The sequence below is a fragment of the Pan paniscus genome, chromosome 10 (assembly GCF_029289425.2).
Source record: "Pan paniscus chromosome 10, NHGRI_mPanPan1-v2.0_pri, whole genome shotgun sequence".
Lineage (NCBI taxonomy): Eukaryota > Metazoa > Chordata > Mammalia > Primates > Hominidae > Pan > Pan paniscus.
Window position 1 is genome coordinate 9,126,938 of NC_073259.2, and position 14,972 is coordinate 9,141,909.

The 14,972-nt window shown below is 48.9% G+C and overlaps 1 protein-coding gene across 3 annotated transcripts in view; it reads left to right on the plus strand.

Moving 5' to 3' along the window:
- PRMT8 (protein arginine methyltransferase 8) overlaps window positions 1-14,243 on the plus strand; it is a 168,042-nt gene extending 153,799 nt beyond the window's left edge. For 2 of the 3 annotated variants that reach the window (XM_055095260.2, XM_003820345.6), the window contains exons 8-10: window positions 3,289-3,439; window positions 12,501-12,622; window positions 13,369-14,243. In XM_055095260.2, the coding sequence (XP_054951235.1) occupies window positions 3,289-3,439; window positions 12,501-12,622; window positions 13,369-13,452 (357 nt within the window). In that variant the 3' untranslated portion in view covers window positions 13,453-14,243. The remainder of the gene's footprint in view (window positions 1-3,288; window positions 3,440-12,500; window positions 12,623-13,368) is intronic. The other variant, XM_034935198.3, reaches the window with a different exon arrangement.
- The last annotated feature ends 729 nt before the right edge of the window (window positions 14,244-14,972 follow it).

The window sequence follows — 14,972 nt, forward strand, 5'->3', positions numbered from 1 at the left end:
AATTAAGGCTCTATTTTAACCAGACTTCTGCTCCGAGACATCCATTTCTAACATTGTTTAGCGGTGGGGATCGCAGCGGCCAGGGGCACTTCTGAGTAATTTATGCTGGTGAAGCCCTCTGCTTCAAGCGGGTCACCTGAGGCCAAGTCAGTGGGTCTCCCTGGGGTCTCAGAGCTGCTGTTGCTGCTGCAGAAAAGAGGAAGCCTCCTAGTCGTGGGGCTGGGCTCTGGGGAGTCAGGGTAACTGGGGCTGATTTGGTTGGGGGTTGGGGAACCTGAGCCCAGAGGACCTTTGTGTTTTTGAAGGCTAGCTACAGCTGATCCCATCCTCGCAGATGGCCTGGACCCCCATTCCAAAAGACCACCTGCCCTTATTGTTGCCATTATAATGTGCGGCTTCAATACTTTTGGTCCTAAAGGCTTTTGTTCTATCAGAGGCCTCTATTAAGGTGCAAATGTCTCAGGGATCTGTCGAAAGCTGTCAGCTACAAGAGTTGAGAGCTGACATTTTGTTGATGGACGTCTGACAGCAAGATCCTTTAGAGATGGAATTCCTGCCAGATGGGGGGTGCGTGTGTGTGTGTGTGTGTGTGTGTGCACGCGTGCGTGCGCGGGGTAGAAGGAGAAAGTAACCACGTCTAGATTGTAAGCCATAAGGAATCATTGAAGGTTATAGATCCAGAGACTGACACAGTCTGGATGAACCTGAGTTATGAAAGAGGGGCCTAGGCAAAGAAGTAAGTCTTCAAGCAGGGAGACCCGTTCTGAGAAGAAGATTGATGAGTCAACACATATTGCTGTGTATTAGGTGCTGCTGTGCACTGAGGATACACAGGACAATGAGGTGTAACTTCTGCCACTGAAGGCTTCAGTGTATCGGCCAGGGCAAGGGTGAAGGTGGTGAGACTGCTGATATGAGCCAGAAGTGAGATCGGAAGGCCATGCTACACTGGTGATGGAGGGAACCAAGAAAGAAAGATACCAGGGACCTTGGAAAGGGCCTGGAGCCTGGCTGATTGGCCCTGAGAAGGTGATGGAAAAGTCAGTAAGGGTAGACACTGTGATGCCATTAACAACAATACAGGCAACCAAGGCTTGTCCTAAGAGTTTTTGAGCTGGAGGAAACCTGTGGACAGCATGTGGCCATGTGGCTGGGAGGGATAATGAGCATTATGAAGGCTGACAGATACTCAGTCTAAAACGTTTCCTAGATTTGAGCAATGGCCCACGCTAACAGATGACATGTAATGAAGGACCCCTACCCTTGAGGGATGTGGTGGAGGAAGGGGCTTGGCCGACCTAAATGCAAGCTGAGCCAGCAGTGTGCTCCTTGGGAACACAGGCTGCTATAAGTATGTGCCAATGGAAGGACGTGGAGGACCTGATGTGGTCAGTATAACTCTCAGTTTTGCAAGTGGCAGGACCCACCCGGAGGAGAAAGGCCAGGGTGATGAGCGGTCAGACATCACGACTTATGAGGAATGAATAAAAAGCCAGAGATAGCTTGCATTGGAGAAGAAAAGGTTTAAGGGACCTGTGTGAATTGGAACACACATTTGGCTTCTTCTGTGGGTGGAAGTTACAGCGGGATGAGTGTGAACTTTCTTCATTAGTTTTGAAGAAGGACCTAATGACTGGAGATGCCAGGACGTGGACTGATCTGCCTGGCAGATGGTGAATTCTCCATCCCTAAAGGTGTTCAGCAAGCACTAGGTGGGTGCTCAGCCAGCACTAGGTGGCCACTAAAGAGGAGGTTCTTGCCTTGGATAAAAGGCTCAGCTGAAGAAGATGGGCTTTATAATCCCATCAAATTCTGCATGCTTGACCAAGGGCTCACCATTCAATTAGTTCTTGTTCCCCTTCTCTGGGCTCTAGAAACACAGTGTAATTGGCATTTGAATGTGACCTCACCAAGGGCCTCCCACATTCCCCTAAACCTACAATCTCACCTTCTTCCCAATCAACAGTCAGAGAGCTTCAGCTTCCACAGAAGATGTCATAGCTACACACCCCAGATCCTAGGAGGACTCTGATCTCATTGGTTCCCTTAACCACTTTTTCTCTGTCCATCCCCGTGGAGTTAGGACTTCTCTTTGAAGGCCCCAGGATAGTTTGCGTCTGTTTTTCCTTTATTTATCCTGGAAATACATTGAGACAAAAGCCATTTCATCGCTTTGCTGGTCTTGTTTTCCTACCCTCTGGTCCCTCTCTCCTAATTCCTACTAATAATTCCATCTTCCGGGCCTCAGGAGGTCCCTATGGAACCAACCAGGCATACAGATGGCCTTCTGGCTCTTACAGAGTTTTCAGGACAGAGGTCCTTGCTGCGCAACCTTGACTAATGGGAAGTTCTTCCTTGGGCCTCACTAGAATCTGTCAGGATGGCTCTTGGGCTCTAGTAGGTTTGCCCTGCCTCACGGGGCCAGCAAGCAGCAGGCCAGCATTCTTCCATAGAAAAGAACAGCACAGTGCGGACGTCTTTCAATTCCACCTGCTCCCCATGCGAGACTGATTTTCAGCCACTTTCCAGTTGAAATTCTTAAGAGTTATTAGTTCTTCATGTTCCGCGTTCCCCAGCCAGAACTGAAAATTCTCACTTCTTATTTTCCCCTTTTATTTAGTTTTGAAAACAGTCCAGCCTTGTTAAAAATGGCCAGCAGAACTTTCCTAATCTCTGTCTGTGACTTTGTGGGCTCAGGTCCTTACTCCTAATGTCATCCTTGATGCCTCCTATTGCTGAGAACTTGCATATCAAAAAATTGGGGAAGGAGTAGTCTGGTTCATCTACATCACTGGAGGGCCTGATAAAACACAGATTGCTGTTTTGATCCAGCAGGTCTGCCCCCCTCAGAATTTGCCCCCAGGTACTGTTGATGCTGATATTTCAGGGACCACATTTTAAGAGCGATGGATGGAGCAGTGCCTGGGTGGACCACTCGAGGCTGCTCTGACAGGTGAAGGGATGCATTGTCTAATTAACCCTCCTGTTCTCTCCCTTCCGCATCATCCCCCTGTAGCCCCAAACCCTGGCAGATTTATCTTCCGAATTCTGCTCCCCTCAGGTTTTGATTCAAATCCATTTGCACCATTGCTTGAGCATACTCCACCCTAGAAAGGATGGAGGAGGTGATTGGGAGGGCGGTGGGGAGCCTGGGAAATCACCCCAAGAATAAAGATATCCCTCAGAGAGCTGACAGACCACAGTCTCTCATAGAACAAGGCTGCTGACCGGGACCCAGACTTGGTGGAGGCGATAAGTTCCCAGCATTCTCTCTTCTCTGGGCTGCAGGAGGTGGACATTTACACAGTGAAGACGGAAGAGCTGTCGTTCACATCTGCATTCTGCCTGCAGATACAGCGCAACGACTACGTCCACGCCCTGGTCACCTATTTTAATATTGAATTTACCAAGTGCCACAAGAAAATGGGGTTTTCCACAGGTGAGCTGTTTGTTGCTTCCCAGAGCCTCCTCCCTCTCCCATGCTTCCTCAAGTCTTTGTGGGGTGACCAGAGCTGGCCTTGACTTGGGGAGAAGGGGCTGGGTGTTAGCTGGGTGACACCTATCAACCCTCTCCAGCCATGGAGGAACCATGCATCCCTACATTTGTGCTGTCCAAGGGGAAGGTAAATAATGTTGTGGTTGTTACAGCACAAGTTGAGAGTGTGTTGGATGAGGGAGAGGCAGGAGGTAGGGCTCATGGAGGGGCCCCAAGACCTTTCAAATGCATATTTGTTCAGGTAGCATTTTCTGAGCACATTCTGTGTGGTGGGTATGGATGGAGTTGAATAAGCCTAGTCTGCACTGCTATGCCTCTGTGCAGGACACAGCCTGTCTTGCAGCAGCCTGCACGCTGGTCTCTATGTCTCCTTCCCTTCTCCCTTACTTTCACACCAACCCATCCTTCATTAAATCTCTGTTGGTGTTCCCCCAAGATCACCCCACTGCCACTCCCACTCCCAAATCCCAGCCCCGCTTACAAGGTGCCTCGCTGCCTGCAGTAGATAAGCCTGGCAAATGGGGATCCCATGGCCTGGCCCTGGCCCACTCTCCAGCCTCATTCCTCACCACCCCTCTTGGCCGAGCCCTGTCCCGTCGCTGCTACCCCACAGATGGCCCAGCTACACCGAGCTCCTTGCTGACTTCTAAACTCAGTGAGGCCTCTTCATTCTCTGGGCCATGGCTTCTACACACACCAGCCCTTGCCCATCCAGGTGTGCCCTGGAGGTGGGAGGGGCCTTAGTCAGAGGCTCTCATCATCCCCTCTTCTCCTGTGTCAGTCTGCGAGGGCAGCCATAACAAAGTACCCAGGCTTGGGGGCTTAACCACACATGCAGTTCTGGAGGCTGGAAGTCCAAAGGCAAGGTGTCAGCAGGGTGGATTTCTGGTGAGGGATCTCCTCTTGCCTTGTAGTTGGCCACCTTCTCACTGTGTCCTCACGTGGTCTTTCCTCTGTGCTCATGAGCCTTTGGTGGCTCTATGTGTGTCCTAATTGCCTCTTCTAAGGACACCAGTCAGATTGGATGAACTTAATCACCTCTTTTAAAGCCCTTTTCCCAAATACAGTCACATTCTCAGGTACTGGGGATTAGGACTTCAACATGAATTTGGAGGGGAGGACAATTCAGGTGGTAACACCAACCCTGCGCCATCTCTTCACCTGGTTTCCTGTCTCAGCTCAGGGGTTACCTGATCCCCGCCTTCCCTTTGGGTCAAGGTTCAATGTCCTCAGGGTGAACCTAACATCTCGTGCATGTGCCTGGCATGGTGATGTTTCAAGTGAGACATATGCACAACAGCAAGAAGAAATCAGGACAAAAGGGTATAAAAAGTCAAAGAAAGCTTTCTCACCCCGAACCCATCCCACTCCCACTCTTCAGAGGCAAATATTATTATTAATGATTTCTTTTGTATCATTCCACCAAATTTCAGTGAGTACACAAGCACATGCATATCCATAGATGCCTCTTTTTTGGCTTTTTATTTTGAAATAATTATAGATTCACAGGAAGTTGTAAAAATAGTACACAGAGTTGTGTGAACCCTTTGCCCAGCTGCCCCATTGATGGTGTCTTACGTAAGCATAGTACAATATCAAATTGTACATATGATATTGTATCATATTACAATATCAAAACTACACCTTTTTTGATGTGGTTTACATCAAAACCACACTGCCCTCAGCTACCTTTTCTTTATTTAACAACGTTATCTTGGTGATACTCTCATAGCCTCACAGAGATACCTAGCTTCTTTTTTCAAACAACCACACAGGATTCCAACACAGGGCTTGCCATTATTTATTCAGCATTTTCACCCTTTCTTGCAACTGTCAGTCTCCTGCATGAGTAGGGATCATATCTCAGTGATCTCTGCATTCCTGTCTTCTAAAGCACAGTTCTAAAAAATTGCTCTAAGAAGTGTATGATGATATGACCCCTGTCCTTGAGAATGTGTTCCTATTGAGTCTTCCTGGGAATTGGGAGCATGTCATCAGGGGGTGAGGAGGTGAGTAGTTGTATGTCTAGTAGGGGGAGTGGGAAGGTGAGTTCTACCAGAAATCGAGGACATGATTCTTTACTTCCAGAAGCCATGAAGAAAATGATGCTTTTTTTTTTTTTTTTTCTCAGAGACAAGGTCTCACTCTGTCTCCCAGGCTGGAGTGCAGTGGCGCAATCATAGCTCACTGCAGCGTTGACCTCCTGGGCTCAAGCGATCCTCCTGCCTTAGCCACCCAAGTAGCTGGGACTACAGGCACATGCCACCATGCTTGGATACTTTTTAATTTTTTTTTTTTTTTGGTAGAGATGGGGTCTTGCCTCATTGCCCAGGCTGGTCTCAGTGATTCTCTTTTACCTATGGAAAGAGAGGGCAAGAGACAGATTTATCTCTTCACAGAAAGGCTTTTCCCAGAACCAGTGCCTCCTGATTACTAAGATTGGGACTTCTGGTCTCCGTCAGCCAGGCAGTGCTGGTGCTTTCCTGCCCTGATCTGGGTCATTATCAGCTGCTGCCCTCCTCACAGGAGCAGTACATGTCTTCCCAGTGGGCAGGAGCAGCCAGGAGCAGCCAGGAGGGGGAAGGTGGATTTTACTTTGATCTTGAAGGATTGGGAAGACTGTGCCTAGCAATGGTGAGAGTAGGGGTAGTGAGGGAGCTGGGGAGGAGCCTTCTTGGGGACAGTGGCTGTGATTGGAAGCTAGGGATGAAGTCACAGGAGCTGGCTCTGCCTATTCCATCACCAGGATGATGTCTAACCCAGAGCCTGCCCTGCTGATGAGAAAGTCCATGGGCAAGGATGCTCTGGGAAAAGTTCTAAGTTTCCAAAGCCCAGGCTCTATCCCTGCAGCTCTCAGCCATAGTTTTATTTTCCTTGAGATGATCTATTAATATTTCTAGTCTCCAAAGTCAAGCAGACAGCCTGCTGGACGCTGTCTAGAGATGGCTCCCTGGCTCTGTGGTGTTAGGGATGACATTCTTCATGGTCCCATGTGGAGGAGCCTGGATTAAGCTCACATCCAGAATCAAGACATCGGCTCTGGGCTGCCTGAAAGATGGCGAGGATTTGCTCTGAGTGCTGAAGGCTCTAACCCAGTGGCTTTCCTTCCTAGTCTTTGGTCACACCCCCACCACAGTCCTACGTGGCTCAAAGACCAAGGATCTAAACCCAGTTGTGAGCCTGCTCCTCTTTTTGCAATTATAGTGTTATGCCTCCTCCCTTTTGCACAGAATTCTACAAATTTAGGTTCTGAAAGACATTTGGAGGTCCTACAGTCTCCAGTTTGTCATGCCTTGGGGAAGTGGTTTTCAAAGTGTGGTTCCTGGACGGGTAACATCAGTATCACCTGGGAAATTGTTAGAATTGCAAATTCTCGAGCCTCACCCTGGACCTCCTGAATCAGAAACTCTGGGGGTGGGGGCCAGCCGTCTGTGTCTTAACAAGACCTCCAGGTGATTGCGATGCATGCGCCAGCTTGAGGACCACTGCCTCTGTGCAAGATTGCCCTGAACCAGAGGGTTGAGAATTTGACCAATGTTGACTTTCTTCTGGAAAGGCTATTCCATCTCCTCACTCAGGTATACCCTCAGGCCTCACCAAGACTCTTTGCTTTCTGGCTGACGTAGATCCCTCTTCTTGGCACATGCCTATATGGGTAGCAATGGGGGTGGGAGAATACTTTGTTGAGTTGCTTTCTCAGCCACCTTCGTGTGTCAGCGTGGGGGCTCTATTTCTAGCAGGTAGTAAACTTCTTTCCCAGTTCATGTGGGTTAGCAGTGGGGTATACTCAGACCATCTATACTCTGACAACTGACCGAGTAACCCTTTCTGTTTTCATGGATCTCAGATGCACAGACTTAGATTAATCCTAATTCTTGGCTCATGCCATATGTCATTATTGGACCATTCATGGTTCACTTTTTTTGCTAATTTATATATTAATTATATATAATTATATTATATATGAATATAATGAGTATCCATGAACTCACCACATAACTCAGCAACTAGAATATAAATTAATTTCTATTAACTAGAATGTAAATAGTAACTAGAATGAATTAATAAATACTAACTAAATTAATAAATACTAATAAATTTATTAGTATTACTATTAGAAGGTAAATACATTAGTTAATATTAAAAATAAATTGTTTTTAACTAAAATATAAATATTGACTAGAAAGACATGGTAATAACTGTAATATAATTATAATTAAATATAAATCAATTAATGCATATTTGCATTAATTTGCTTACACTTATTAATTCGAGCTATGCCCTGACTCAATGACTGAAATGCTGCCAACACCTCTGCATCTTCCTGGATGCCCCACCCCATCCCACCTCCCGTATCGCCTCCAGATGAACATTATCCTGAATTTTGTGTTCCTTATTCCCTTGCTATTTATGAAAAGTTTTATCACATGGATGTGTGTGCCTAAACAAGGTATTGTTTGGTCTCAGCTGTTTTTGAACTTGATGCAAAGTGTAGCCTGCTGTGTGTGGTCTCTCTGCATCAACCCCCAACTGAGTCTTCTGTCTCAGCCCAGCGGTAGCGCGCTCTGCGGGCCACTTAGAAACACATCCCATACCGCACAGCCTGAAAAATGATCCCTTCTAATGACTCTGACGTCTCTGCAGCTCCAGGCAGAAGCTGTCACAAATAGGCACAGACAGCCAGGGTTCCAGGCTGTGGCAGCCAGTGGGCACGGTGCCCCCCCCCACCACAACACATCCTCAGTGGGGTGGGGGTAGAAGTGGGAACTGGGGCCCCTGGGGCTGCTGTGTAATCCAGGAAAGCCAGGTAGCGGGTGGAAGGGCAGGAGCCCCAGCAGAAGCAGGCCTGGGTGCAAGCCCTGGTTTTTTCAGGTATCAGCAAGGTAGGCAGATCAGACATTGGAAAGGACTTTCGGCAAGTTTACTTTCTGCGCCTTGGGCTCAGGCAGCCCCTTTCTGCTGTTGACATCCTGTGACATTGAGTCATTTTCCCACATTAAAGAAGCTTCTTGGTGCATAGTCCTCAATTCTCCAAAAGGCCTATGAATTCTCTAGAGAATATAATTCCAAACTTACAGCTAGAAAAATTATATCCCAGAAAGGACGACCAGCCACTTAGCCATTGGTCAGTGAGATGGGAAGCAGGATTCCATTCCCTTTCCAAAAGCACCAGGAAAACTCTGGTGAGAGGCCAGGCCCTGCCATTTGCACCCTCAGCTCCCTGTGTTCCCAAGCCCCATCCTTGGTCATAGTGCCCACCCTACTTCTCACTATTTGCCTGAATGTCTTCTCACTGAGGCTGTATGATCGGGGGAGGAGGGGACAAAGTGGTGTTCATCCCGTTTGCTGTTCCCCAATTCTACAGCCATACCCGGCCTGTGGCAGGCGTCCTGAGTGGAAGTCTGTGGAATGGTGAATGAATGCACTGCACTGGGAATGCTGCAGGCAGTACTGGTCATGCTCACTTCAAAATGTAGAAGAAAAGCTGCCTAAAGCCTAGAATCAGAGAGACTGTGATGGGGAAGGGAACTGGGGGAGGGAGAAAAGGGGTATGTGGGGCCAGAATGCTAACAGCAGGGAGGCATCTTCAGAATGGGGAAGGCTGAAAGCCAGTTGTACAATCTGGATGGTCATAGATGGGGTTGGGGCAGGGGAAGGGAAAGCTATCCTCCCTGACAAGGAGAACTCTAGATGTTGTCCACAACCCTTTCCTGAGTGCCCAGCCTTGTGCACAGTGACATTCTGGATGTTTTCCAAGACGTTCTCCACCACTAGAGAGAGGCGGCATACCTTTGCAGGCCAGAGCCATAGTTGATGGACTAATAAAATCATATACCACTCCTCTAAAGACCAAAGACTTGCCTGATGCAATGGCTTAGTAAGTCCCTAACATGGGCCTAATATGTTTTAGGTAGGGTGGCCATGTAACTCATCTTTCCATTAAGGACACGTATGCAGGTGAAGGGGAGAGCTATTAATCATTATGCCATGAAAACAGATGTGAACTGGAACTGTCCCAGGCACAGCAGGAGGTTTGATCACCCTTAGTCTATGATCCTTTCCCCTTCTCATCTCATCTCATCCTCACAATACGTCAGGAGATGAATATCATGACCCATATTCTGCAGATGTGGAAAAGGAGCCCCAGGTCACATCACATGTCAGTGGCAAAGTGGACACTGGACACTGGGCTATTGTCACCTAATTAATGTCTTTCCCACTCTACCTTCCCAAAGGAGGTCAGGAGATGCACTGCGATTCAGCCATGGCTGTGTGTCTACGTCACCTGCCCCTCCACACCCCCCAGAATTACTGACTTCAAATCTCTTGGAGTAGAATCAAAACATTGACTTTTACTCAGCTTCTCCTGGGCACTTTGATGGAGAATCAGGATTGGGAAAACTGGTTTAGACAATTACTCCATGGCTAATGGGCCCATCATGGAAATGAGATGTTTATGGATGTTCTTAACCCTTTGATGTTGATATCAAGGAAAATAATCATCTTCCTCCAACTCAAAGTCGGCATGTTTTGGGGACTACCATCAGAGGCAGACCCCATGGCTGACAAATCTGGGCCAGGAAGTCTCTGGGGGTCTCATAAGGCATCTGATTAGGTGACAGAAGGAGGCTGCTTGAATTCCCTTTGCCTGAAGGTCTTTAGGAACAGGAGAGAGACACCTGTCTGAGCTGGTGTAGGTGGAAGTGGGGGCGAGAGTGCTGTCAGTCATACACTGACAGTCTCCACACATAACCAGGAACTATCTTTTGACTATTTAGAGGTAGCTGGCAGAGACAGTTGTTGGGAGCAGGTGGACTTTGTCTGCAGACAGCAGTATGCCCTGAAGGCCAGAAAGGCTGGATGTGTTCAGGAACCCAGGCAGGGTCTGAAAGGGATAGACTGCACATTCATGATCCTCCTTCCCTTTCCAAATGTGCAGGCTGCACTTTCTCCCCATGACCTTGAGTTTGCATCGATTTCCCAAATGCACACACGGAGGGCTACTTGAGTCTCTCTCCAAACCACTGACATTTGATCAAGCCAGTTCATTGTGAAGGGCAGAGAAAGACAGACTCTTCAGTGCTGTTAAAATTGGCCTTGGGGTTTTGAAAGCTCTTAGAGGTCACCTGGTCTGAGTCAGTGCATGATCAAGCCCCAGTTGGCGCTGTGTGAACACCTGCCAGGGTGGACCTCAGGTGGCTCATATGATTGTGGGACAGCTCTAATTCTTGGTAAATTAAAAATCTGCCTTCTAATGATGCCTAGTGACTAGCCTTTGTTCTGCCCCCAAAGCCATGATAAGGCCACATATAAGTCTTTCCATGTGACAGCTTTTGAAGTGTTTTGAAGACCCTTATCTTATCCCCAAGTCTTCTCATCTTTATCCTTGGTCCTAAAAAAAAAAAAAAAAAAAAAAAGAAATCCTGGTAGAGGAATGCAACAGCCCAAACCAAGAGGAACTTCCTGTAATAAGATGGGTTCTTCTGCAGTCTGTAGATTCCAAAGGCCTCCAGGGTAACTGGAGTACATTGAACTCCAGTACGAGTACATTGAAGCACTACAGACAGTTGCTCTTTGGGTTCTTACCATCATTCATTTATTCAATACTCGTAGATCTACCAAGCACAGAGGCAGGCACTGAGGAAGCAAGGCTGGCCCGGTCCCTGCCCTCATGGAACTTGCAGTCCATGGAGGATGCAGACAAACGGGGATGGGGGGAAGGCATTTATCTTGTGTGACAGGCACCGCAATAACAGAAGCTCAGGGTGCCTTGGGAGCTCTCAGTCCAGGTTTTGCGGGTCAGGCAAGGCTTCCCAGAGGAAGGATGAGGAAGAGAGAGGCTGGAAAGGAGGGAGAGGAAGGATTTCAGAGACAGCTGCTGGTGAGGACGGTGGCCTCTGAGGCAGAACTCCTCACATTTAACTGGAGAATGTATCGTGTGCTGAGAGGGGAGGGAAGAGACTCAATGGCAGATATGGGGGAGGCGCAAGTACCACTATGGCTTTGGGTCATGCAGGATGAATGAGCTGTGGGCCAGCATTAGGGCTGTGGAACAAGAACCATCCCTCATTTCTTTCTGATCTGGTTAGGAAGATACACCTGAAACCCTACAGCAGGTCTGGGCCAAGATGCTAGGTTTAGTTCCCCGTGCACAGAGAAGCAGGCAGGGAAAGCTATTTTTTTTTTTTTTTTTTTTTTTTTGAGACAGGGTCTCACTCACTGGTTTGCACCCAGGCTAGAGTGCGGTGGTATAGTCATAGCTCACTGCAACCTTGAACTCCCAGGCTCAATGCATCCTCCTGCCTCAGCCTCCTGAGTAGCTGGGACCACAGATGTGTGCTACCACACTCGCCTAGTTTTCTCATTATGTTGCCCAGGCTGGTCTTGAACTCCTGGGCTCAACCAGTCCTCCTGCCTCAGCTTCCTGAGTAGCTGAGGTTACAGCTATGACCCACTATGTGTGCCCAGCAGGGAAAGCTAGTTGTAAGATTGAGGACCAAGTACCTGCCATATCAGTGGATCTGGGGAAACTGGTTTAGCTGTGGAGTTTGCATGAATGATGTCATTTAAGGGGAGATAGGAGGGCCTACTCTACAAATCTCTTCCCCACACTGTCTGAAGATCTTCATTCTGTTGAACTAATTAAAAACAGCAGCATCTTCAGATGCATGTATGTCCATGCATTTAGTGGGTGACAGGGTATTCCTCATCCATCCCTTGCTATGAACTTGTAGTATCGGGTTGTTTGTCTTCTGATCCCCAGCACTGAGGAGATGGGGATGTGATGGGAGGAGAGGCCACTGGGACTGAGAGGGAGTTCTGATGGGGCTTGGAGGCAGGCTATAAGGACTGTGCACCTGACCCAACAAGAGTACTGGGGTGGGTGGTTTCAGTGAGTCCCAGGGGAAGCCCAGCAACTTCTATGCAGGGTCCCAGCCTCATCCCTTTGGAGACTTCGTCTCTGACTCTTTCTTCCCACCTCCCCTGTTCTTTCACCCCTCAGCCCCTGATGCTCCCTACACCCACTGGAAGCAGACCGTCTTCTACTTGGAAGATTACCTCACTGTCCGGAGGGGGGAGGAAATCTACGGGACCATATCCATGAAGCCAAATGCCAAAAATGTGGTAAGTGCCGAGGGACATAAGGACATAAGGGAGAAGGGCCCCATGGAGCTGGCTCGCTCAGGACCCACTTGCCCGGGTTCTTAAGTGTCTCATGAATAGTCAGAAACTTACTGAGGGAGGCAGTCGGTAGCCACATGTGGACATGACTAGGCCTAATTGAGGGACTCAGGCTTGACCCCTCAAAACTCCACAAATAGAGGTTTTCCCTGGGTCCAATTCTGGACTGCCTTGGCTTTGAAGACAGATTCCAGCTCTTCCTGTGAGGGGCTTTCAAATAAATGGGTCCTACCTCATTTAGTAAGAGCTGGGCCAGAAGATAAGCTCCTGGTGGCTGGAGGATGTTTGGCGTGCATTTCTTCAGCTGGCCTGGTGCGAGGGAGACTGGCTGGCGCTTTCTGGGCAGCCCCAGGTGTGGGCATGAGTGCTAAAAGCGTCTGCAGAGTGCTCTGAGGGTCACCTGACAGAACATTCAACCACCCCAATCAGTTTACTTCCAGGATGAACTCGGAACATTTTGTTATTAGAGCAGGAAGGATTTAGGGAGAAATGGAAGAACTTCCTGTGAGGACAAGGAGGCAGCAGAATGGATTCCTGTGGGCTGCTCAGGGGAACCCCTTAGCCAGAAAGCCTTAAGATGCTGGTGCTACCCATCCCTGTGGTTCCAGGAGCAGGTGGTGCCAGAGAGTGGGGCTGTGGCTTCGTACCCAGACGGCCGCCTGACCCTTCGCTCTCTCTCTGCCTTGCAGCGAGACCTCGATTTCACAGTAGACTTGGATTTTAAGGGACAGCTGTGTGAAACATCTGTATCTAATGACTACAAAATGCGTTAGCACACGTGGGAAGCTGCAGAGAGCAACGAGAAAAGGAACTCTCACCTCGATCTGCCATGCCGTCCCAAAGAATACCGTTTGCAGGACTACACACTTGAAAACCAGAGTTTTCAACTCTGCCTTGAAGATTGGTGAACTCCCCAGGGCTCCCGTGGGCTCTGCCACTGGACAGAAGGCCTCCAGCTCCTCCGCTCTGCCCTGGTAGCCCTTCACGAAGGCTTTGTGTTGCCAACAAAGAGCGACCTGGCGTGCTGTGGCTGGGCCCCGAGGGTGGAAACGTATTCGCGTCTCCCCGTCTCCTCCTTAACTGTGACTCTCCGGGTCTTCTGAGTTTTGCATGCTGCGGGTGTCTAGGACAGATTGCTTCCACTAGAACCTGGAGACATAGCATCTTTGATAGCATAAGCCAGATTATCTGTGTGTGCGGTGGTGTGCGTGTGCGTGCATGTGTGAATGTGGGCAGCATAGTTGATATTTACCCACAAACACCTGTATATGCGTGCATATACAACCAAGTGGGTAGACCTAGGTGTTCTCTCAGAGGGGTGTGTGTGTGTGTGCGTGCGCGTGTGCCTAGAATATATATTACTCTCAGAGGAGATTCTGTTGCTTTTGAATAGGAATTTGTTTTGTGATTAGTTCGCCCCTTCCCCACCCCTTACCAGATGTTAAGCAGCTATGAAACATTCTCTGTACTAGTTCTGGTCTCCTTTTGACTGGACTGTGGCTCTGAACCTTGAGCATAGTTCCACGGACTCCGTGGGTGCTCAATAAACACACATGAGAACAAACTGGTGGGATGGCTGGTTCCTGGTGCTGTGAAGTGGGAGGGCTGGGGGGAAGCCAGAGGCCACCATGGAGTGGAGACTCAAGGGCAGCAGCACCTACGTGGGTTCACGTTTGCTCCCCAGCAGGGAGGTCAGGGCTGGTCTAAGAGCATCTCCCCCATGGACTCTGAGGGGTCCTGCCTTAGAGGGTAAGGAGGTCATGGAGCTGGGGTAGGGGACAGGAGCTAACCAAGAGTGTGCCAGAATGGCAGGCCATGCATAGCCTGGAGACTGCTTAGGATAATGTCCAGCCTTGGTCAGGGCGTGGTAACAGCGGAATCTGTGAAGGATGGAAATGCAATGTACTTTGCAGGGCGTGGTGGAGTGTTTTGATTTGGTCTGGTCTTGGGTTATGCTTTAGCTTCCAAGACCATGATTCTCATCTATGTCACCTACCTGGGAAGAGACATTCCAGGTGGAGGAAGGAAGAGTGGCCATTTAGAGATGATGGGTGGAGCTGATGGGATCCAGGAAGAAGGAAGATGCAGGGGAGACCTTGGGCCTGGCTTTGCGTGGTTGGGGAGTGCTGGTGATGGCAGAGCCCCTGGATAATGATAACTGAACCCAATAGCAATGGCCTCTGCACTTCCATAACCTTCTGATGTCCATGGACTCTGTCAATTCCATGAAGCCTTGGGAGTTACACGCAGAGGCCTTACCCCAGCCATTTGGTAGCTGAGGTGGGCCAAGATC